Below are 26,457 nucleotides of genomic sequence, written 5' to 3'. Positions count from 1 at the left end.
AGGCACAATCCCTTTATGATCAACAGACTTAATTTAGGTTTTTATTAACATTTCAATTTAAAATATGGTAAACAGAAGCTCAAAAATGCTTGACTGATTTTTCTGGATTGGATTAGTTTTGCTGGAATCTTCATTTGTATTCAAAGTTACTCAAAGGTGTTATAGATTTGGAACTACATGAGGGTGAGTCAGCCCCGGGCCCATTTGCAGAAATTTTGTACACAAACGAATGTCTCATGAAATCGACCAATTAAGAGTTTCAAAAATACCTATAAGCCTGTGTTATTGCTGTTTTTCGTGTTAAGAATGCCAGGTTGGATGCCACAGACTTTTTTTGCGGAGTGTAATTTTCACATTAATTTCACGCAATATAATATGATTTTATTATCGTAATATTGACATTATTAAATTAGTATAAAGTTATTTTTCAGTGTGACACTAAAATGCCACTGTAGGGTATTTGATTTGATGCGTAAGGTATACAAAGTGTCCTCAACCTAGAATTAAATGAGACGGCCTTCGTAGGACGGGCGGAAAAGGAAACAGGAAGTATTACGTTGATTTGCCAACACATTTAGAGCATCTTTGTGCTCTCACACTACTTAAATGAAGGAAAATTATTTCTAAATTTGGAAAAAAAATGCTTTTAACGTTACTTGTTTTATTTTGCTCAATGTTTGAAGAGCTGCAGCGTACCTACAACAGACATCTGTTACAGAAAAAAGGAGGATATTAAGAACAAAGTTTCTGTTTTTACTGGAGGCACTTTAAGTTAAATTGAAAACCACATCTGCACTTGTGTGTATATCTGCCGGCACCGGCATTTTTCAAATTAATGGTTGTTTATGGCGACTCAAAGAATTGTGGGTTATCTGAAGCAGCGAAGGATACACCTGATGCATCCTCCGAATTCCTGTGAAAGGTTGCATTCGAAGGTCGCATTTGGAGTGTCCTACTTGCTTTTCTGAAATGAGACAGCCTCGATGATGTATGCACCCTTCGAATGAAACCTCCGGCAGACACAGCCTTCTAAATGAGACACAGCTATTGTCTCCCTGGCATGGCTCCATCAACACTACTGCAGTTACCGAAACAGATAATGGCTGAGAGAACGGCCGTCTCCAAGTCCCAGGGCTGGTACACAAGAAAGCTCAGCAACACCAGTTTAAGCAAATGAACAGAGGTATTTTATTTAAACAGTAATTACTAAATACTTATCTGGATATCTTTTTAGCTCACTGCTTTTAGCTCAACTTTTATATTAAATAAAATCTACATAAAAGTCATTTAAATATTTTTAAAAATGTTTATTGCGAACACCATAAATAAGGGGGCTAAAGAGTTGTGATAACTGAAGATAATTGAAAATGGTGATTTTTGACTGTAGTGTATAGAAAAAGTTGTGCATAAATCTTGTCTATAACAGGAGTTTAACAGATAAACAGCCAACAGATAAATAAAGCCAGTGTGTAATTTTGTCCTGTTCTTCATGGTGCGTACATAGCTCTTTATGCTATACACATTAGTTGTACTAAATAAATCACTTATTGCACAAACACATAAAGGACGAACAATTGAAACCAAATTACATAAGATTTACATTTATAATGATCTGTTTGCATGGCTAGCACTAGACTCTACCAGTCGAGCTTCAGAAATTACACCATAGGCTCAAGTTGCATCAAGTGTTGCTAGTCATTCATCTTAGAATTTGCACATTTTAAATGTATTTTTATTATATTTTATGATGCCATAAATGATGCCATTTATGAATCAAATAATTCTAAGAATTTAAATCGATTAAATAAATAAAGAAAATGATAAACAGTAACATTAAAAGCCTTTTTTGCTCACTGTATGGTTGATTTGACCTTTACAATAAGTAATTTACATGCAAAAAGCCTCTTCATGTGATTATAAAAAAGTTTATCTCGAACACCATAAATCAATGGGGTAAGCAGTCGTGGTAATACGTTTGTTGTAAAATAATTAGGAATGATTTTTTCCTATCATCTTTTACAAATTTAGCAGAGATCCTGTCTATGACAGCAGTAATGTAGGACAACATACAGAGCAGAAGCTGTGCTCCATGTAACAGGATGGTGCTTTGGGCCTTTTTTGCTGAGGATTTATCAGCGGAGGCCCTCCTGGCTGCAATCAGCACTTGACAATATGTGAATACAAGAATTACCCACACAACAGACATGTAAAGGACATTCATAACTTTGTTCTGTTCTTCATGGTACGGTGTGTTATAGTCATTTGATGAGGTACAGAGAGTACCTATTATAAAAATAGATAAAGGATGAAAAATTACTATGACAATCAAGTCAGCCAATCCAGGTATGACTTCTACACCCTAAATCAGAGAGATGAGGATGTAGGTCCTGCGCACTGTGCAGATCTGATGGTGATGCAGTGGTTTGCAGATGGCAATGTAACACTCAATGGCCATACCTGCCAAAGTCAGAGGAGTGTTCTTATGAGCAGTTGAGGTTATTATTAGAAATGTTTTTTTTTAAAAAGACAAGCACAAATGTCCCATTAATATAGTTGAGGACTACACTGATGAAGTTCTTGATGCTTGATGTCATTCATTGTGCTGAATGAATGACCTTCTTTAAAAATTTTCAAGTTTTGCATGTCCTAGATGCTTTTTTTGGGATATTTTTAAGATACTGTATTTTAAGTAAAAAAACAAAACAAGAACACCAGTTATAGCAACAATATACTTTGCTCATACACATACATTTAACTTGAAACTGTAATTTTAACTACTGTCTTATATATTAATATAAAACTTTCTATAAAGTTTTTATAGTGCCAAAAGTGTTTAACAATTTAGCAGTGTGAAGGGCTTCTTTTCAAACAGGTTTTATTTTTAAATACACAATTATATGGATTTGATCTTTTGAATCATATCATTTTCTGTATCAACATAGTCTGTTAAAATGAAATATTTCGATTTCTGAAATATTTCTCTACTCCAGAAATCAGTGTCACCTACAAATCATTCACGTGGCACAGAAATGAACAAAACATCATCCAGGCTTTTGAGAGAAATGTCTGGCCGGTTTGACTTTGTGTGCTTTAGAGACAAAGTATTTGAGCCAATACTTGCGAAACTTCTCATCCCTGAATCCATAAATCATAGGACTGAGAAACCGTGGGATAATGTAGACCAGAAGAAAATTAACATAACGGATCTCTAGGCCGTACATTGGAAACAGTTGTATGAGCGGAGCCTGCATGGATGGCACGACAAACGCCAGCATGCACAGCAACAGCTGAACCCCATGGAGCAGCACCGTGTTTCGGGCCTTCTTGGCTGACACCAGGTCAGTGGAGGCCGCACGGGCCGTCAGCATGATCTTACAGTACGTATAAAGCAAAGTCAAGAAGACAAAAGAGAAATACACGCTATCAAACACGCAGTTCTTGTAATAAATCGAACGGTCTCGGAATAGGAGTGAGTGATCGCAGAAAATGGACGTGTGAAAGAACAGTGGTGGTTCTTTGGCCACGCTGATGACAAGATCGGTGAGAGGTGGAGTGAAGCTCAGGAGGAATATGACCCCGATGATCCACAGGGTGCGTGTGACCGTGCAGATGTGGCTGTAATGAAGAGGGAAGCAGATGGAGATGTAGCGCTCCAGGGCCATGCCGGCCAGGATGAGCGGGGTGGAGCGCGTGGTCGTCACAGCGGTCATGATCAGCGGGCAGCAGGCAGATGCCAAGATCTTTGAGAAGGCATAACTCACCTAGAACAGAAAGAAAAGAACACCAACAAGATGCACATTAAAAATGGCATTGGTTCATTATACACTCATACATAACACATTTGTTTTCAAATCGTCTTGTCACTTTTATTCAGTTTTGTGAATAAAAATGAAAACATTTAGTCACGTTTCAATTTTTGTGGTATAAAAATTGTTACAGTGAATGATTTAACATTCTAAAAAACAAAACAGAATAGAAACGAAATAGAAAAGATATTCACTTACAAGCAATTCTTTTTTTTCTTTTTTGTACTTTTTGGAAATAAATAAATACTTTTATTCTGTAAGGGCGGTTTAAAATCATCAAAAGTGACTAATTATATTTGCTACAAGAGATATGATTGCATCAAATAATGCTGTTATTTTGAACTTTCTATTCATAAACAATTCCTGGAAAAATGTATTACGAAAATATAAAGCAGCACACTCTTTTCAACACTCAGTTTTAAACTAAAAATTAATTTAAACTAAGAATAAAAAAGTTAAAAACAACAACATTTAAAGTAAAGTTTTCAATTTTAGTGGTATGAAAATTGTTGCAACAAATGATTGAACTCTCTACTTTTGTGGGGGAAAGGTAAAAAACAGATAATAAGAAAAGAGCAGCAGATTATTATGATTTCTGAAGGATCATGTGACACTGAAGACTGGGGTTATGATGCTGAAAATTCAGCTTTGCATGACAGAAATAAGTACATTTGAAGATATAATCAAACAGAAAACAGTTATTTTAAATTGTGATAATAGTTTTATCAATAGTTTTTTAATAGTGACTTTTGCTTGAAATATTTAAAATAAGTGACCACATGTTTGATATTTTGTATCCAATGCAATGTAATACAACTTAGGCATTTCTAAGTGTTCTTTAAGTCATTTTTGGCCACATACTTCATCTCAATACTAACCACATACAAGGCGGTGACCAGCGTCAGTTGTACCGCATCATTAATAACCATGCAGATAAACATGATATAACGTGGATCTTCATAGAAGAAACTGTGCTTGCGGAAAGTGGACACCATACTGTAGTTAAGGATACTGAGCGCCAGCCACACAAGCATGGCCACAATGTTTTTGATGAGAGCAGAGCTGAAGCTGTCCCGCGGTATGGCATTCAGGAGGAGTAAAGAGGAGTTACTGTACTCTGAGACAGTGCTGGAGTTCATGTTCTCAACCTGAGATGATAAAGCAAACATTATAGACAGTGTACACAACTACACATACCATTCTGCATTGTAAAATTAATCTTTTACATAAAGTAACAGTCAAAGTCATATAAAAACACATGCATGATTATGATTTATAATAGAGGCATACGGTTATATATAACACCTGAAATCATATGGATGCACAATTGACTATTTCTATTGTTGGAGCTACTGCTGCACAATTAAATAATAACACTTAAACAGCTATGCTTTCGTTTCCTGAAAGAAATAAATGTCATAAACATGTCTTTACGGTAAAATGGGTCTCAGCATAATGCTATTTTCCTATGTGCTTCATTTAAAAATATCTAACTAGAGCTGATGTTAGTTAGTCAAGCCTCTTACCTAAAGTGCCTCCTGCCCTATCTAACAGTCCAGGCCTGTGGTGAATCTTATATACTTTATGGGTGTGATATAGATCAGGGTAGCTGATTGGAGGATGCACACAAAACTCTTCAGGGTTTTGACTTTAGCACAGTTTTTGTTTTTCCCAGGGGACGAACGGATGTAAATAGAGGTGTACACCAACACGTTAAATTTGCTGTTAAATATGTTTGAATATTTGTGACTTACAAAGTTTGCACATTGTGTTTTTATTTGATCTTGCCAGATGGTACAATGTTTTATTATATAAATAATGTATATTCATTCACATTTATCAACGGATTCATACATACATACAAAATCATGAGATCAGGTTGCTTCATTTTGTCCTCAGTTTTATAAATGTGACAAGTACAAATTAAAGGAAATGCACTGATTATGCATTGATGATAACAGTTTATCATTTTAAATAAAATAGCTGTGACTATGGAATATAATCACACACACACACACACACACACACACACACACATATATATATATATATATATTTATAATTCGTTACATTTATATAGCGCTTTTCTGGGTACTCGAAGAGCTTTACATGAAAGGGGGTAATCTCCTCAACCACCACCAATGTGCAGCATCCATCTGGATGATGCGACGGCAGCCATATTGCGCCAGAATGCCCACCACACACCAGCTTACTGGTGGAGAGGAGACAGAGTGATGAAGCCAATCAGTGTAAGGGGATGATTAGGAGGCCATGAGGGTCAGAGGCCAATGGGGAAATTTGGCCAGGATGCCGGGGTTACACCCCTACTCTTTTCGAAGGACATCCTGGGATTTTTAATGACCACAGAGATTCAGGACCTCGGTTTAATGTCTCATCCGAAGGACGGTGCTTTTTACAGTATAGTGTCCCTGTCACTATACTGGGGCATTAGGACCCACACAGACTGCAGGGTGAGCACCCCCTGCTGGCCTTACTAACACCTCTTCCAGCAGTAACCTATTTTCAAGTTCAAGTTCAAGTTCAAGCTTTATTGTCATTCCGCTACATGTGGGGACATACAGTGGAATGAAATGTCGTGCCTCGCAGGACCACGGTGCTACATAAATACAACAATGAAGTAAAAAAACTGAATAAACCTATACACAGCTAACCTACTAACCTGCTTTTGAACCGGTTTGGCAAGTTTGAGAAGTGGTCTATATGCTGGGATTAGCATAACAGTGATGTGGTCTGAGTACCCGAGGTGGGGGCGGGGTACAGCCTTGTAAGAGTTCTTTACTGTTGTGTAAACAAAGTCCAGTGTGTTGTTTCCCCTTAAACCCCTAAGTTCACATGTTGGTAGAACTTTGGCAAAACTGTCTTTAAGTTTGCGTGGTTGAAGTCACCGGCTATGATGAAAAAGCCGCCAGGGTTATTTGTTTGTTGTTCGCTGATGGCGCTATACAGTTCACGAAGCGCGTCCTTAGCGTTTGCACACGGGGGGATGTAAACTGCAACAGTAACAATGACCGTGAACTCCCGCGGCAGATAAAACGGTCGACACTTCACAAACATAAACTCCACCAGCGATGAACAGTGTTTTGATATTATCGCAGCATTGTTACACCAGTCTTTGTTGATATACACACACAAGCCACCTCCGCGGGTCTTACCAGACAGTGATGAATCTCTATCCGCTCGGTAGCTGGTTAGCCCGTGCTGCTGAATGGCGGAGTCCGGGATGTTGTCGTTTAGTCATGTTTCGGTGAAAACAAACACACAACAATCCCTTGCCTCATGCTGTGTAGACCGACTGAGTTGAATTAAGTCCAGTTTGTTTTCCAGAGAGCGAACATTTGAGAGCATGAGTGTTGGAAGAGCCAGTCTTGTGGGGTTAGCTCTTAGCCTAGCTCGTATACCTCCGCGCTTACCGCGCTTCCGTCCTCTCTCACACCGCTTGCGACGCTGCCTTGTGCGGGTAGCGTCAGTAGGCGAGGCCGCGGTCTCAAGGTCCGGCTCCAGCAGTAAACAAAGGCCTCGTAGCTTCTCAGTAGCCACCGGTGAGAGTTGTTGTTTGTATGCGTTGCCGATATCCAAAAGACTTTGGCGATCATAGATGAGTTTTGGGGTGATTTCCTTATGAGTTAGTGGTAAACTGACACTATTTGGAGACAAACAGACGACCTTAAAAGACATAAAAGCACCGTCTTTGGGACCCGGAGTAGCCGCTGCATCTGATCGTGCCGCCATCTTAGATCTCAGGAGGTCTCCCATCCAGGTCGTCTTGGAGGTGTGTTTGGGGTTGTTATCATGTTGGAATACTGCCCTGCAACCCAGTCTCTGCTTCAGTACGTCACAGTACATGTTGGCATTCATGGTTCCCTCAATGAACTGTAGCTCCCCAGTGCCGGCAGCACTCATGCAGCCCAAGACCATGACACTCCCACCAACATGCTTGACTGTAGGCAAGACACACTTGTTTTTGTACTCCTCATCTGGTTGCCGCAACACACGCTTGACACCATCTGAACCAAATAAGTTTATCTTAATCAGACCACAGGACATGGTTCCAGTAATATTTCCCAAACACAACCTCTGGATATGACGCTGAGCACGTGCACTCAACTTCTTTGGTCGACCATGGCGAGGCCTGTTCTGAGTGGAACCTGTCCTGTTAAACCGCTGTATGGTCTTGGCCACCGTGCTGCTGTTCAGTTTCAGGGTCTTGGCAATCTTCTTATAGCCTACGCCATCTTTATGTAGAGCAACAATTCTTTTTTTCAGATCCTCAGAGAGTTCTTTGCCATGAGGTGCCAAGTTGAACTTCCAGTGACCAGTATGAGAAAGTGAGAGCGATAACACCAAATTTAACACACCTGCTCCCCATTCACCCCTGAGACCTTGTAACACTAACGAGTCACATGACACCAGGGAGAGAAAATTGCTAATTGGGCTTAATTTGGACATTTTCACTTAGGGGTGTACTCACTTTTGTGGCCAGCAGTTTAGACATTAATGGCTGTGTGTTGAGTTATTTTGAGGGGACAGCTAATTTACACCGTTATACAAGCTGTACACTCACTACTTTACATTGTAGCAAAGTGTCATTTCTTCAGTGTTGTCACATGAAAAGATATAGTAAAATATTTACAAAAATGTGAAGGGTGTTGTCAGTCCTCTTTCGTGTGTGTCATGTGTTCCTGCCTCTTGTGTCCATATTTGGTTTGTTTCCTGCAATGTAATCATTAGTTAATTCTTGTCCAGCTGTGTTTGTCTAATTATCTATGATTTACCTGTGTATTTATAGTCCTGTCTATTCAGTTGGATTTCGTCCGGTCTACTCGTTACCCCCGGTGTTTCCTGTCTGTAAGCCTTGCCTGGCCCTGCCTTGATGTGTTCAGTAAAGACTATTATTTGAGTTTTCATCCTCGTCTGCGTGTTCCTGTGTCCTCCTCGTGTGTGCACCGTGACCGGTGTACTCAATTCTGTGAGATACTGTAAATATACATATTTACAGTGGGTACGGAAAGTATTCAGACCCCCTTACAATTTTCACTCTTTGTTATATTGCAGCCATTTGCTAAAATCATTTAAGTTCATTTTTTTCCTCAATGTACACACAGCACCCCATATTGACAGAAAAAACACAGAATTGTTGACATTTTTGCAGATTTATTAAAAAAGAAAAACTGAAATATCACATGGTCCTAAGTATTCAGACCCTTTGCTCAGTATTTAGTAGAAGCACCCTTTTGATCTAATACAGCCATGAGTCTTTTTGGGAAAGATGCAACAAGTTTTTCACACCTGGATTTGGGGATCCTCTGCCATTCCTCCTTGCAGATCCTCTCCAGTTCTGTCAGGTTGGATGGTAAACGTTGGTGGACAGCCATTTTTAGGTCTCTCCAGAGATGCTCAATTGGGTTTAAGTCAGGGCTCTGGCTGGGCCATTCAAGAACAGTCACGGAGTTGTTGTGAAGCCACTCCTTCGTTATTTTAGCTGTGTGCTTAGGGTCATTGTCTTGTTGGAAGGTAAACCTTCGGCCCAGTCTGAGGTCCTGAGCACTCTGGAGAAGGTTTTCGTCCAGGATATCCCTGTACTTGGCCGCATTCATCTTTCCCTCGATTGCAACCAGTCGTCCTGTCCCTGCAGCTGAAAAACACCCCCACAGCATGATGCTGCCACCACCATGCTTCACTGTTGGGACTGTATTGGACAAGTGATGAGCAGTGCCTGCACTGTAAAAAAATAATTGTAAAAAAACGGTCAAATGACTGGCAGCTACGGCTGCCAAACAAAAACCGTAAAATTAAGGTAAAATATCTTAATTCAAACAAGGAAAAACCTGTAAAATAACAGGGTTTTTTTTCTAAAACTTTTAATGAAAAAATCTGTAAAATGATAGTTTTTGCACTTTATTGGAATTAAGATATTTTTCATTTATTTTACGGTTTTTGTTTGGCACAGATCGCCAAAAAAGCTATATCATCGTTTAGCTTAGGTTCTCCTCTACAAAATGAGCCCATTTTCAGCGTTTTCTGTGGTTGTGTGCATGAGTAATACCTTGCTGTGCCATGTTTGTCCAAAACACAACAAAGGAAGGTCATGACATTCCAAAATTCGGGAAAATATGAAAGGATCGACCTATCCAGATGAGATGCATATCGTTAGAAAGGTGAGACTCTAGGCTAGTGTTTACTGCCATCTGCTGGTATCATTTAAAACTACCTGCAGTTTGATAGAGCACACAGGGCCAGGAACAAAAAAAACTAAAAGTGCCTTGTGTTGACATGGTTCATCTTAGGACAGACATCATATATAATAATATTTATCACTTACAGCAGTTTTTTATGTAATTTCAAAGGGTTTTCTTTAAAATGACACCAAGATATTGCATTTATTCCACTGTATGTTGGTATGGGGAGACTTAAAATTTGGGTAGGCGGAAATTGTATAAAAAAAGGGTATTATTGTTCCCTACAGTTGGAATAGAATAACTCTTGCATAGATTATGATCGAAACAAATTTCCTTTTTCCTGTGCTTGCTGACACGTGTTGGAAACAAATAAAATTGTTTGCAGGGAGCTGAGGCACTCAGGGCCTGAGTTATACACTTTCAAATTTCAGTTTACAAAAAAAAAAAAAAAGAAGCGCCTCTTTTTTTTGTCTTTATTATAACACAGACAATATACAATAATTGTAATCAATTTCATCAGTGTTTTATGTAATTTCAAAAGGTTTCCTTTAAAATGATACCAAACTTTTGTATATACACCTCTGCATGTGGGTATGGGAAGCTTTTTAATTTGGGTAGGCCAAATGCAGGCGGAATTCCCCAAAATAGCCCGCAGAGTGGAAAGTGTTAATGAGGGAAAAAAATTAACTTAAATGATTTTAGCAAATGGCTGCAATATAACAAAGAGTGAAAAATTTAAGGGGGTCTGAATACTTTCCGTACCCACTGTATATATAGTTTTGTTTTACATATTCCATTTAAAGCAATTAAAACATTGCTTAATTACACTGTAAAAAGTGTTAGCCAACTTAACATGCTATTTCAATCTGATTAAAACCAAAAAATTGGTTGTGTTTGTATAAATTAATGTTTATTTTAATTCATTGATTCAGTTAAATAATATTTCTGAATTTAATAAAAACAGTTCATTTATATTTTTCCATTTTTGATGTAGGCTACTAACGAACTGACAGACAGACAGACGGATAGATAGATAGATAGATAGATAGATAGATAGATAGATAGATAGATAGATAGATAGATAGATATGGTGGTCTGTATGCAACACTTTATAAACTAGAATTTATTCAAACTCATTAGGAGTAAAACATTTCTGAATGTGATAAACAAAACGTGGAGAATGATTAAAACCTAAACATTTGTAAACAAAAGGTGGGGAATCATTTAAAACTGCACACTTGCTAAGACAGAAGCACAGTTTGTTAAAGATCAGACTATGATTACAAACCCTTGGCACATTATAATATTAGAGAAGGTGTTATGTTACAGATCCTTTTAATCTTCTTCATCTTTACACTCGACTCTGGTGTCTATTCTAGTGAGACCACACACAAAATACCTCCTCAGATACTTGCAGAACTTTTTATCCCGCACTCCGTATATGATTGGACTCAAAAAACGTGGCAAAACATAGACAATTAGATAGTTGGTGAAACGGATTTCCACGATGCGTCCCGGGAAGATGATGTTCAGTACGCCCTCCACGCTGGGAGACATGTAGGACAGCATGCACATCAGCAACTGAACCCCGTGAAGCAAGATAGTGTTGGTCGCGCGGTTGGCTGAAGTTCTCTCGGTGGAGAGCGCGCGGGCCGCGAGCACGATCCGCAGGTAAGTGCACAGCAGCGTGAGGAACACCAGAGAGAAATAAATACCGTCGAACGCCTGGCGTTTGTACAGCAGCACAGGGTCTTTGAACACATTCTGTCTGAGACAAAAGACATTAGTTTGGAAGAAACTGAGAGGCTCTGTGGCTAAAGTCACGAAAAGGTCAGTGATGTCAGGAACCACCGATATGAACCAAATGACCGCTATGAGCATGTACGCGCGGCGCACGGTGCAGATCTGCGCGTGACGCAGAGGATAGCAGATCGCGACATAACGCTCTATCGCCATGCCGGCCAGATTGACAGGTGTGCTGCGGGTGGTGAACACAGCCACCAGGATAAAGAAACAACACACTCCCACACTGATAGTGTACAAGATGTAGCTGATCAAAAACAGAGCGATGGTTACAGTGAGCTGCACCGCGTCATTAATCACCATATGTATGAATAGGATATAGCGAGGGTCCTCGTAAAAGATCTGGTGCCTGAAGAAGGTTGCCACAACGCTGCCATTGATGTAGCTGAGGAGGAGCCACACCAGGACCACGATGAAGTTCTTAATCAAGGCAGTGGTGAACGTGTCTCTCATAAGGAGTTGTTGGCCTCCTGTTGAATTCATCACGCAGGACTTAAAAGAGGAAATACAGATGTAAATGCACAATAAGCTTGCCTATCAGTTTAAAAGTTTTTTAAAAATAATATTTTAAGCTGCTGTATATTTGTTTGATGCTTTTATCCAAAGTTGCTTACATTGCATTCGAGATACACATTTCATTAGATCTATCAATATCTGTCTACACAGTATGTAATACAGTTTGCAGTATTATAGTATATGCAATATATAGATATGATTAAGCATGTATCTCGTTTGCAGTGTAAGGCACTTTTTATAAAAGCATCAGTCAAATTAAATATAAATATTTTTTTATGACTGATGGTGCACCTAATATAAGAATAGACCACTGAAAAACCTATAGTATAACATTAAAACCTTCATTATTATCATTATCAAACATGTTTATGTCATAGCAAAGATATTTAAAATGCAAAGATATGCATATATGATGCACAAATACTAAACAAATTTTAACATACTTGCAATGAATTAATATGTATAATTAAGTTATAAAAATAGTATTTTAAGATATTGTTCTATATTTGTTTGATGCTTTTATCCAAAGTGGCTTACATCGCATTCGAGATACGCACTTTATTAGATCTATCTGTATCTATCTACATAGTATGTAATACAGTTTGTAATATTGTAGTATATAAATCTGATTAAGCACGTATCTCAAATGCACGTATACCGTATAGCACTACAGACATTTTCATTGTTAACACAGAATGAAAGAATAGAAATAGAACAAATGAATAGAATCTAGTAACTAGACTGCAGCACTCACCCCTGTTTGGCAAGCACCAGTACTGTGAAGACATGACAGCTTTTTAAATACTCCTACACTCTGATTGTAGATGATGATGTCAGTTATTTCACTAGGGAAAATATAGAGAAAAAAAAGCTTTGTGAAATGTATACAGGAAAAATAAGAAATAGGATATATCAGAATAATCCCCGGCTTTTAAAGGCCATCATACTGTGTATGTCAGAATTCTTCTTTTTTTCACCCATAATCATCTTGGAATAAAATCTTCTGGCATGGCAAATACAGGCCTGACATTGGTCTCCCCACGTGATTTCATTGTACGCATCATCTATGGTCTGGAGAAGAGTGATTGTTTGAGAGGAGCCTATTGTGAACCGTACACTTCCACGTGGAGAAAAATGAGTTACAGTAAGGAGAGGGGAGTATGGGTGTAAATAGAAGGTGATAAACTGTGGATGGGCTTGAAACCAAACCATGATTGCTGTCAGTGGCGTCGCTAGGAATTCTGGGCCTCTCCTCCATCTCTTGGCCTGCCTCATCCAGAAATATGAATGGTTTTCATCAGCTTCCAGCTTTATCAACCTCTAAAAAAGACACTTACTGTAGGAAAAACAAATACTGATAACAATGATATAGAATTTTTTTTTTTCTCTCCCAACAACAGGAATCTTGAAACTGATCATACCTGAACATACTCAGTCCTCAGTTGCTTCACTTTCATAATGTTGTTCAAAAGTTTCCATAAAACTATGCTTCAAGAGTAATGCAGCAGTTACATAGCATTTTGAGCAGTTGAAGCAATTGATAGCTAGGACCTAGATCATTATAATGAAATGAATAGATACTCAATTCAGATGTAATGCGTGAGTTGCATTGAAATATAGTTGTGTTATTTTGAACCAGTGATTTTAGTTCAATGAACAAAAGACCTTTGGCTCATGTGTATTGTATACAAGCATTTGGAAAAAGTATTGTGTTTTGAAAAATGTGTATTTTGATCTTCAGTTGTGAACTATGTGTCTAGAGTTTTGAAAAATGACAGGAAGGTTCTGTTATTAGTGCAAAAATAATGGTAAAAAACTGTAAATGAAATGTATGTTTTCTGAATGAGAATTGTTCCCAGTGTTATGATGAAACAAGTTTATTTTGAGACCTATATGAAGTGTTTTGTTGGTCTGAGTGAGTTTTGGTGGTGAGATCAACTGTTTGGCCAAGAAACATGTTGGTAATGTAAACTCTATGAATAGTTTTGAAAATGTGGCTTCAGTATTGAACAATTCTTGTTAGGAATTGAAATTAAAAAAAAACTCTAGTAATGTATGTGTGTTTTCATTATACAATATAAAGGAGTATTTCCACTGACATTTTTTATACTAGTATGTTTGTGAAGTGCATATACAGCTACCATACATCCTGAATAAGCATTTATTTTTCATTTGTTTATGCTTAAAACATGTATCTGCCAACACGTCCCTAAAAAGTTTTCAATATCTTATGCAACTTCTCACTTTAAAAATGTAATTTTCCTGAGAACAAGATCCATTCTTGTTGAAAACTAAACAACAAGAACTCACTGTGCATGTAGCGCTGTATTTATTCAATCATTTCTTTCACACACTACATCTACAAATCGGATTCATTCACAAACGTTGCTCACAAAGGCAATGTTTTCTTTACAATATTTTGATATAATGAACTTTTACATGGATTTATTGACAACTTTTGCCAAAATCCCACAGGATTGGAGATTTGTTGATATAGTTGATATAGTTGATGGAGATGCACAAACCGACTACGATCACATTCCTAGTCAGGTTAGTTGTGCTAAAGCTGTCCCCCAGATACTTGGGTTGTGTGATGTTACCCACCAGTGAAACATTCATCTTTTGATAGCACCACTTTCTGGTAAAAAGAGAATGTAGGAGGTTAAACACTGTGTATAAATACAACTAGGATGCCTAAAACAATGCTATTCTCAAAATAAAATTTAGTTGCATCAACAAATTGACAACAATATCTCTGCAGCCGCTTCAGTCTGGTGTAAACGAAGCCGAAGAGAAACCTCATTTTATACCGTATGATTTTGCTTCTTGGTAATAGAGGTTGGTCTCACCTTTGCAATCTGTCAGAAGAACTCAAACCAAGTATTTCCTTTAGCACAGAGGTGTTCAAGGGTTTTACAAAGGGCCAAACAATCAACTTGATTGAGGGCTGTAGGCCGAAAGTAAATGCTGCTTTCTATCCAACAGTATTTTAATAAAATATACAATTTAAAAAATTATCAAATTCACTTATATTCTCTATATATTAATGTAAAAACAACAAAAAAAGGTTGAAACAAAATGATAAATAAGAAATGAAGACATGCTTCAAAGGCATGTTTATTCCTATGAAAGGTCATCATGGGTCAACTGGTTTGGGCATCTCTGCTTTAGATACATTTCTGATGACCAGGACAACCTTTTGACCTGAAAATATGGTTATAGCATTTTTCAGTGCTGGCAAATGCAGTAATTGCTCTTCTTCAAAAGTAGCCATACATTCTGCTAAAAGACAAGGAACAGTAAAGTGACATAGAGTAAGTGACTTATTTTGTTGTATATCTGTAATAAAATGCAAAAAAATAAGCATCTCATTAATATTGAGAATAATAATCATTCTCATGATCCGAATACCAGCAAATGTTCTACATCATTTTCCACATTTTAAAGTTTTATTTTATGTAATATAGTGATAAGGCACACAAACGTATTTCAGTCTCAGTGCACTTTTGGGTTTGCAGCCTGTCATTGTTCTTATCAATTCTTATAAATCTTGATTAAATATCAATTCGTATAAGATTGTAAGATTCTGAAGCAAATGTCCTTTGTCTATATGAAACATAATAAAGAAAAGGTTTGATGTGATAAAGAAAGTACCATGATTAAGACTTTAAGAACATCTAGATCTTTAAAAGGCATTTATAACATTCAGACTCACCCATGACCTTTGACCTTTTTTCTTATTGTAGTTTTATTGCTGAAAAAAAACTTAAATGTAAAATCAAAAATGAAATGTAAAATCCTCATAAAATGAAAACATTTAACTTCATCTTAAAACATTAAAACATTTAACTTCGTCTTAATATTATTGTCACGAATCCGGTCTATGAACTTCCGTTTACTCACCACCAGAGGTCACTCGCTCACCACATGGACTCTTGCACTACACTACTGTTGCATGTCACCTCTGGACTGCATTTCCCATCATCCATTGCACTGATCACAGCTGTCACCAATCACACATTGCACTGATTTCACAGCTGATCTCAACAGACACACTTTATAAGCATTGGACTTCCTCTCTGTTATCATCAAGTATTGTATGCACTTATCACTACCCTAGCTGATAGCTACCTTACAGAGCCTTTCGTAGTTTTTTAAGTAGGGGGCTTAAAACATTTATTCAGCAAATTTGCATTAAATTGATCAAATGTGAAAGTAAAGACTTTGTTATATATATATATATATATTGAATTATTTAATAAAATGCAATCCATTTTAATTGTTCTATTTTCGTGAAAGGGTCCTGAAAAAAAAGAATAATGTTTTCCCAAAAATATTAAGCAGCACAACTATTTTCAACATTGATAATATTAAGAAATGTTTCTTGAGCAGCAAATCAACATATTAGAATGATTTCTGAAGGATCATGTGACACTGAAGCCTGGAGTAATGATGCTGAATATTCAGCCTTAATCTGAGGAATAAAATAAATTTTTAAATATATTAAAATAGACAACCACTATTTTAAATTGTAATAACATTTCACAATATTACTGTTTTTACTGTATTTTTGATAATCTGAATGCAGCCTTAGTGAGCATTCAAAAAAAAAAAATTAGAACGGGAGCATCTTGACTTTAAATGTATTTTGTAAGTTAAATAAATTTAGCATCCCAATAAGGCTGTAAACTTACATCACCTCATCTTCAAATCATCTTCATATCACACGTGTCAAAAAACAAACAAACAATTAACTCCAGCCTTTCTGGAAAACCGTGCCCTTTTCCTCAACATATGTTTGTGTTCCTAAAAAGGCAATAATTCACAAAAGGGAGCTTTGTTGAGATAAGACATTTGTCCTTTGGACATCAGAGCTGCAGTATGTTTGTGGTAATTAACACACTTTCACTGAGGCTAGCAGGAATCTCTGACATTTCACAACCTCCACTGAGCCTAGACTGAGCAAGAGCGATGGCACGAGAGACCCGAGCACCTCGGACCCCAGAGGTCTGCAGGTAAAAGGGCAAAGCACTTGTTGTTCTGAAGTTTGCATCCCTGGGAGCGATTAGCACGCCTGTGGAGAGATGCAGAAAACATCATGGAACATAATGAGAGAGATTATTTTAGATGTTTAAAGGTCTGCTGGCATCAAGAGATTTTGTTTTGAAATGTCAACGCTAATGGTCTCTTGCGTTTGGATTACTCTGGGGCTGATGTAAATGTTGATCAATGACTAAGTCTGCTAAGTTTGCGGATGTATATAATATTCAAGTACACTGAAAAAATATTTTTTTAAAGCTTAAATAAAACAATGATTGTTGAAGTAAGTTTTAGGAGAAAATATTTCATTCTTTCTCCCTCAAAATTTTACATTGATCTACTTACTTGCCATTTCTATGTAATTATTAGTGAAAATTAAATCCTATTTATTTAAATAATAAACATTGTATATGATTTTCATTGGTACACACATATATATATAATTTCATAATATTCATTATAGTAGATATTAGTATATCACTGCAGATAGTAGAGTCATTATACTGTATATTATATTAGAATATTTCTTGAGGCATCTTGACAGCAGTCTGAAAACATCTTTATTTCACACTGTGAAAGAATACAGACACGCTTTGAACGTTTTAAAAAAAGAGTGTTATTAGGAAAAAAGTACAAGAATTCACATATAAGAGCCTTATAATGGGGCCTTTTTTTTAATGCATCTAGAAAACATAAAAACCTGAGGCCAGAGTACTCTGAGGTATCATAACTGGATTCTGTATTCAATAAAAACATAAAAACTGCAATCTTAAGGGGCACTTGTACACATTACCCTGTTTACACAATTTTTCAAATCTCATTTTAGTATTAACATACCATTCAGGTCATTCTTGAGTCCAAAAGCTGTTTGCAGTCCAGTTATCAGACATGTTTCTTTGACTATTTCAAATATTTATGCACAACATTGACAGGCTTTGGTAATATGACAGAGTGCATGTGCTCGTCTCTTTTGGTTTTAGTATTTTCTCTGTAAACTAATGATTCGAAAACTGTACAACAGAACAATGTTTTTTTTTTTTTTTTGTAATACATTTGTGCATGTTTTTACAGATCCACGGTCACACATTGCGCATAAATTTGGTGCTAAAAATGATGCAAATAACAATAAAGATGACAGTATTTCAGAGTGGTACTAAACACTTCATTTCCCTTTTTAGTGTATAAATGCTAATATCACATTTGCCATAAATACATACCTCTCTATAAATCATACAATACAGATCATGTATAAATAGGGAACAATATCAGCCATGTTCAAAAATGGCACCGGAAATAGTGGGCCTTATGCCTCAGGCGTCTACACCTGTAGATCTTGTGACTGTGGGACCCTTCACACCCAGCGGGCCCCGTCCTCATCTGCGCTGTTGTGTGAAGCGCTCTCTCATTTTCTTGTGAGCAACTGGCTCTCTAGAACTTCCAATCGCTTGGTCATAGCTGACAGTGAAACACAGTTAAGGAAACATAATATAAAAAATAATCAATCAGCCACACTTAGGGGTTTTTCTAAATGTTTTGTTTTTGTTAAATGCCTAAAATAAGGTCTGTGTTTAACACAAGCACAAGATATTTTCATGTTTTTCTATGACATAAAATACATCAGTATTACCCTTTGTGGGTTTGAACGACAAGGTTCCAAACAAGTGACTGAAGGGACTAAAGAGGTTGTTGTGGACATTAAGTCATGACATAAAATAGGACCATACAGAAAAATATGTGACCCTGGACCACAAAACCAGTCTCAAGTCGCTGGGGTATATTTGTAGCAATAGCCTAAAATATATTGTATGGGTCAAAATTATTGATTTTTCTTTTATGCCAAAAATCATTAGGATATTAAGTAAAGATCATGTTCCATGAAGATATTTTGTATTTCCTACTGTAAATATATCAAAACTTAATTTTTCATTAGTAATATGCATTGCTAAGAACTACATTTGGACAGACTTAAAGGCAATTTTCTCAATATTTTTTTTTTTTTTTTTTTGCACCCTCAGATTCCAGATTTTCAAATAGTTGTATCTTGGCCAAGTATTGTCCAATCCTAATGAAGCATACATCAATGGAAAGCTTATTTATTCTGCTTTCAGATGATGTATAAATCTCAGTTTCGGAAAAATTTACCCTTATGACTGGTTTTGTGGTTCAGGGTCACATATATGACCTAAATAATGTATATTGCCCTATATCAAGAGTGATATTGTCAGTGATAATGCTAACTTTAAGTGAGTGAAGTGACATACTGCCAAGTATGGTGACCCATACTCGGAATTCGAGCTCTGCATTTAACCCATCCAACATGCACACACACAGCAGTGAACACACACACACCCGGAGCAGTGGGCAGCCATTTATGCTGCGGCGCCCGGGGAGCAGTTGGGGGTTCGGTGCCTTGCTCAAGGGCACCTCAGTCGTGGTATTGAGGGTGGAGAGAGTGCTGGACATTCACTCCCCCCACCTACAATCCCTGCCGGTCCGAGACTCGAACGCACAACCTTTAAATTACGAGGCCGACTCTCTAACCATTAGGCCACGACTTCCCACGACTAAATGACTCCCATCAGCAAGATCTGTTCTGAAACTATGATGAGAGGCAAGGAGCAACATCCTTCCTTTGTAATCTCATCAAATTGTAGTTAAATGGATCCAGTGGAGACGTGTATCCGCATCTAGTAGTTCAGAAACATCTGTTTCTGGCCTCAGATATGGTACAAGGGCTCTTTTGAGCTTAGATGAATGATGCTGAGTGAGAGAACTGAAACAAAGAGCCATTGAAGCGTGTGGTCACAGAGGTTTATGTGAGGAGCCAAACCAGAGGGGCCAGTCTGGAACAGCTCAGACCAACAGACACAATATGGGCTCTTTCTGTAGATAGGGGCTTCTGTTAAACCCCTTTGCTGCATGGTGTAGTTGCATGTGCTGAAAAGAAAGCATGTTGTTTAAAGGACCTGTACTGATGAATATATAAAGGATATGTTTCTGGTTGAGCTGGTCTAGGGTGGACATCGTAACCTGCTGGAACTCCACAAGACTTTCACAAGCGCAGGGATCCTTAACCTCGATCTCACCTTGACTCTCAGCTGAAAAATGAGGCATTAAATGTGAGAATGAAAAAAATGTCCAGTATATTCATTATCAATAATTTCCTTAAATTCGCATTTATGCATCTATACAGACTATATATTCCTTTTATATAGCTTGTACAGAATACTCATTGGCACCTCCTTATGTGAACATTGCATGTGTGTGTTTACCTCAGGCTGTAGATGGCGCTATTGAACAAAATACTGTGTGCCATCTAACACAGATGATTCAGGTATGGTTTTTCAAACGCACCTGCACAGACATTGAGTTTGAGGTTCTCAGCGATCTGGCTGATGGCAGTGAAGTCGGCGGTGTAGAAGAAGTGTTTCTCCATGGGCTCAGAGGCAATCTCTCTCAGCTCGTCCTCCACAGCTTTACCCACACCCACAGCATACATGGTGATACCTGCAACATGCAAGACACACATCAAACCTTGTGTCAAAAACAGCTTAAAAATAAGTATTTTTTTCCTTTTTCAGTAAAAAGCTCAGCGAGAAGATGCTTAACCATCTATTAATTTTATAAGAGGTTGGCAATTTTGGGAAAATTTGAGATTAAAAAACTATTTATTTCAGTTTTTTCCCAACATTTTCTAGCAATAAACTATTATTTTATAAATTTAAATATTTATAACAATGTTTTAAATAAAAATATAATAAAAAATAAATGTAAAAATCTAAAACTGAATAACATTTTTACAATAAACGTTAAAATATTTAAAAATATTTTTCTTACGTTACAATTTGTGTACAAATGCAGATTTTTAATACTGTAAATATTTTATTTATCTTTATTTTATCCATTCTTTTTTTATTAATACTTTTTTCTATTCATTCAGGTTTGCAATTTTGGACAGTTTGGGACATATTATATTATATTTAAAAAATACATTTAATTTCTTTGGATCTTTTCTAGCAATAATAATAATATTAAAATATAAATAATAATAAAAAATAAAAAAAAATAAAAAATTGGATTTGTTTTTACATTTTGCTAAATTATAGAAACATTTTTATTTTAAAAAGTATTATTTTTATTATAAAGCAATTTATTTTTATTTTATTTTGAATAGCACTTTAATTTTTGACCCCTTAAATAACAATACCAGCATCCTTGGCCTTCTTGGCCCACTCCTGAATATCATCCTGCGATCGCCCATCAGTGAAGACCAGGCCAACCCGTGGGATGTTCTTCTCAGCAGGACGGGCTCCGTCAGCCTCAGAGAAGCTGTTCTCCACCATGTGTTTGAGAGCCAAGCCTGTCATGGTCCCCTTCTCCATGTATTGCACATTCATCACAGCCTTTTTGATCTCTTCTTTTGTCTGATACATGCTGAGCGGAAACTCTGTCCGCACTCGGCTTGAGTACTGGACGAGACCCACGCGTGTTCCTTTAGGGGAGACGTCCAGCTGATCCACCACCTGGTTAACAAACTGCTTGACAAGCTCGAAGTTCTGTGGCCGAACACTCTTGGAACCGTCGATGAGGAGGACCAGGTCGATGTTGGAGGATCGACAGGCTTGGAGAGGGTGAGAGAAATGAACATGTATTTCAAATATTTTTTTTTTGGTATTTTCAAAGGTGAAGTGTCTTATTTTGTGCAACAAAACAGAGCTATAAAAATAACTTTTCTTTTTAATATTAGTTTTCATATGCAAAATTTCATTGCCTCAGGGGTTTAGAACAAATGTGTTTGAGCAATAATACTAATAGTAATGCAGCTAACATGTAGAGGTCTCTGAATGTTAAACTGAGATATAATGAAGTATTTTAAAACTGAAAAAATTATACACTTCACCCCTAGCAACAGAATGCATGCAGTTTATGAAGACACCAATCTATACTTTGCAGCTTTAGGAATTCAGCTTTATGCATTTCCCCAAAGATTTGGATAATCTCAGCTGTAATAAGGGCCGTCTGAATGAAAGCGTGCATTACTTCCGCAGCTCTTGCCATCGTCCTGTAGCACATGGCCCTCAGGGCATATGCAGTGGTATGATCCTGGAGTGCTCACACACTGGTATTCACAACCATGTTCGACTGTGTTACACAAGTTATCCGCTGCAGAAGACATAAACATGAAGAGCATGTCATACACCACAATAAAAATAAACATGGAAGGGATTTATAAGGTAAGTCAGAAAAGGAACATCATTTATGTATCAAAAATGAATACTTAAGTAAAATATTTTCAACTTCATAATATTATGCATATTAGAATGATTTCTGAAGGATCATGTGATGTTGAAGACTAGAATAAATTAGATTTTAAAATATATTCAAATAGAAAATGCTTAAAAATATATTTCACCATATTACTGTTTTTGTTGTATTTTGGATCAAGTAAATTCAGCCTTGGTGAGCAAAAGAAAAAATCTTTTTGTAAGCTTTTATTCAATAATAATAATTTAAAAAAAATCAAGTTCAAAAAACTGATTGAAACTTCATTTCTGCTATACATTACATTGGTAGCAGAAAGCGGAAATCTGGTGAAGGAATGACTGGGCTCTTTAAAGCAAATGTCCAGAGCCTTTAGGTAAGCTTAACAAATGATGAACGACACACTTGATATTTTTGGCCTTTCCAGCTGTTCAAGGCCAAGGTCTGGGAAGGCCATCAGGCTTTAAGAGGGGGCGCTTCATTTCCTTGCCAGCTGATTTTGAACTGTTTTAAAAGAGCTTCAGCCAAGGTACCGTACAGTGTCAAGTAATTTGAGCACAGTTAGGGAACTGAATAAATTTATGAGCTACAATAATCAGATAATCAACTTGGAAGGTCAATAAATCATACCATATCTCAAATGTTGTGAAAGCCTGAATGATAATTTGAAAAAGCAGTTACATATAAGGCATGCAATAAAATACAGACATCAATATGCAATAAGATAAATCTACCATTGCTTTTTAAACTATTATTTTTTGCAATTGTGAAAACCTACTAATAGTTATCTTTGCATCTAGGGGATGAGACAGCATTTTAATATATAAAAGCTGTCTGGAGCATCATACATACACTGGCAGGTCTTTCCGTCCTTCTGAAGAGTGTATCCCTCATTGCAGCGACAGTAGAAGCCATTGAGCACACTAACACAGTGATGATCACAAGTGTGATTCCCAAATGAACAGTAATCGATCACTAAGAGACATAAACAAAGGCAACAGTGTTTTAGTGAATAAACAGTGCAAAACATCAAAACAACAAAAAGGATTAAATATGACGTTTTAACTATTCTGAACAGGTTAAATTTCAAACTCATAATTGAAATGATAACAAAATCATCCATGAACATATTAATTTTGACCCGAACACAAGACATGCAAGGTCAACCAACAAAATGTATGTTCTTATAAAACTTAGAATAGTATAGCATTGGTCTCAAACTCAATTCCCGGAGGGCCGCAGCTCTGCACAGTTTATCTCCAACCAGCTCCAAATCACACCTGCTTGGAAGTTTCTAGTGATCCTGAAGAGCTTGATTAGCTGGATCAGGTGTTTGATTAGGGTTGGAGCTAAACTGTGCAGAGCTGTGGCCCTCCAGGAATTGAGTTTGAGACCAGTGGTATAAGGTAACAATAAAAACATTTTTCGAACATAGTATTAGCATGCATGATTAGCGTTGTGGGCAATGGATCTGGAAAAGTATGCTTATCGATCAGTTACTCTCACTAACTTGTGCAGGTCTTCTTGTCATCATTGAGAGTGTATCCATCTTTACAGCGGCAATGAAAGCCTTTTAGGACACTCACACACTCATGCTCGCAGCTATCATTCCCAAATGAGCAGTAGTCGATCACTGGAACAGGCAGAAAGAAGCAGAGAAGCTCAAAATCTGGAGTAAGGCGAGCAGCCAAAGTAGTTGGCAAAGAGCAAAATGTTTTGTAAGAGGAAGAAGCATAGAAAGGAAACTTGTAAAACTGCTATTAGGTTTATTTTTCTACTAAGATTTTATGGATTTTTTTTAGTTAAGCATGGATTCATAAAGGATATTGAATACTTTGGTTTTGTACTTAAGTATCAAATTGGGGTTATGGATACTCTGAGAGCATATGTAGGTGTATGTGTGTAGAGTTTTAACATATGGCCTTCACTAACTTGTACAGGTCTTCTTGTCATCGTTGAGTGAGTATCCATCATTACAAACGCAGTGAAAGCCTTTCAGGACACTCACACACTGGTGCTTGCAGCTATCGTTCCCAAATGAGCAATAATCGATCACTAAATATGGATTAGATGGATTTAAAGAACATGACCAAACAGGATAAACATTTTCCTTTCATATAGTTCCCAAATTTTCTCAGTTCTTGTTTATGAATATGGCGGAGAACTTGTCTTTGGCCATTGGAAATAAAACCACGGCTCTTACTGGGCCCCAAGTCTGTTGGAGTTCAATTCAGAAACACTCCACCATTTAGAAAAGTTATTATAAGGTTAGCAATAGATGGCCCAAATATTGATATTAAACAACTGAGAAAAAAGCAGAGAAATTACATATAAGTTCATGCATAAATTGAATGTAAGCCTTCACTAACTTGTGCAGGTCTTCTTGTCATCGTTGAGAGTGTATCCATCATTACAGTGGCAGTGAAAGCCTTTCAGGACACTCACACACTCATGCTCGCAGCTATCATTCCCAAATGAGCAGTAATCAATCACTAAATATGAATTAGATGTATTAGAATTCAAGGACATGACATGTTATACTGAATATAGTATTTCATTGATTTCTAATGAATAATTTTTTTTAAATTTGGGTTTTTTAAAGTAAAGTTTCTTTGCTTCTTCCAAATTCTTCCCAATTTTTACCAATTGTCTACCATTAATATGACAGTAGGGCTCGTTGTGTATAGTTGTATTGTAGTTTTGAAAAAAATAACATTGATATAAATAATCCATTGTGGCTGACGTTTTCTCACTAAAACTTAGAAAATTTGCCACTCAAAATTACAATTGTGTGGTGATGTTGGTGTCTTCTAAATACAATCTTTCCAAATCGCCTTGAACACACAGTGTTAAAACTGTAAACACTCCATCTCTCTGAAAATCTCCTACCAGCTTAGTAATCGATGGCCCTAAATATTGATGGTAAACAATTGAGAAAATAGCAGTGAAATTGATTTTTAGGAATGTGCAAACTGATTGTAAGCAAAAGGATGTTCTCCCTTCACTAACTTGTGCAGGTCTTCTTGTCATCGTTGAGTGTGTATCCATCATTACAAACACAGCGAAAGCCTTTCAGGACACTCACACACTGGTGCTCGCAGCTATCATTCCCAAATGAGCAGTAATCAATCACTAAATATGGATTAGATGGATTATAATTCAAATATGACAAATATTCCAATTAATTTTTATATATGACCTTTGTGCTACAGCGTTTAGATACTTTAAATCAAGTCTCCTTCCAATTGTTTCTCAATTGTTCTCCATGCTTAAAGGAACACTCCACTTTTTTTGGAAATAGGCTCATTTTACATCTCCCCTAGAGTTAAACAGTTGAGTTTAACTGTTTTTGAATCCATTCAGCCGATCTCTGGGTCTGGCGGTAACACTTTTAGCGTAGTTTAGCATAGATCATTGAATCGGATTAGACCATTAGCATTTGGTCATCAAAAATGCCCAAAGAGTTTCGATAAGTTTCTTATTTAAAGCTTGACTCTTCTGTAGTTACATCGTTTTCTAAGACCGGTGGAAAATGAAAAGTTGCGATTTTCTAGGCCAATATGGCTAGGAACTATACTCTTGTTCCGGCGTAATAATCAAGGAACTTTGCTGCCGTACCATGGGTGCAGCAGGCGCAGTGATATTACGCAGTGCCTAAAAGTAGTCCCCAGCTAGGTAACTAGTTATGATATAGCTAGGGACTACTTTCAGGCACTGCGTAATATCATTAGTAGACAATGTAACTACAGAAGAGTCAAGTTTTAAATAGATGATGAGTTGATCATTGATCGGTCTAATCCGATTCAATGATCTATGCTAAGCTAAAATAAAAG

The 26,457-nt window shown here is 37.0% G+C and overlaps 1 protein-coding gene and 1 pseudogene across 3 annotated transcripts in view; both read right to left on the bottom strand.

The window, feature by feature from the left end:
- Positions 1–1,850: 1,850 nt before the first annotated feature.
- Positions 1,851–12,289, bottom strand: LOC306845292 (annotated as a pseudogene). The gene is made up of 4 exons: positions 11,342–12,289; positions 4,685–4,954; positions 3,081–3,761; positions 1,851–2,500 (listed from the first exon to the last, which is right to left on the bottom strand). The product of its transcript is annotated as an uncharacterized misc_RNA (transcript).
- A 5,669-nt stretch (positions 12,290–17,958) lies between these two features.
- Positions 17,959–26,457, bottom strand: part of LOC306844662 (matrilin-4-like) — a 20,806-nt gene continuing 12,307 nt past the window's right edge. Inside the window, exons 9-18 of one of the 2 annotated variants that reach the window (XM_079376963.1) lie at positions 25,634–25,756; positions 24,994–25,116; positions 24,557–24,679; positions 24,135–24,257; positions 23,477–23,599; positions 22,403–22,525; positions 21,570–21,983; positions 20,717–20,869; positions 20,356–20,460; positions 17,959–18,823 (exon numbers count right to left, since the gene is read on the bottom strand). In XM_079376963.1, coding sequence (XP_079233089.1) covers positions 18,765–18,823; positions 20,356–20,460; positions 20,717–20,869; positions 21,570–21,983; positions 22,403–22,525; positions 23,477–23,599; positions 24,135–24,257; positions 24,557–24,679; positions 24,994–25,116; positions 25,634–25,756 — 1,469 coding nt within the window. In that variant the 3' untranslated portion in view covers positions 17,959–18,764. The remainder of the gene's footprint in view (positions 18,824–20,355; positions 20,461–20,716; positions 20,870–21,569; positions 21,984–22,402; positions 22,526–23,476; positions 23,600–24,134; positions 24,258–24,556; positions 24,680–24,993; positions 25,117–25,633; positions 25,757–26,457) is intronic. The other variant, XM_079376962.1, reaches the window with a different exon arrangement.

This window comes from Barbus barbus (assembly GCF_936440315.1).
Source record: "Barbus barbus genome assembly, chromosome: 25".
NCBI classification, from domain to species: domain Eukaryota; kingdom Metazoa; phylum Chordata; class Actinopteri; order Cypriniformes; family Cyprinidae; genus Barbus; species Barbus barbus.
The sequence above is the reverse complement of the archived record's forward strand: the minus strand, read 5'-3'. Positions and strand labels throughout refer to the sequence as shown.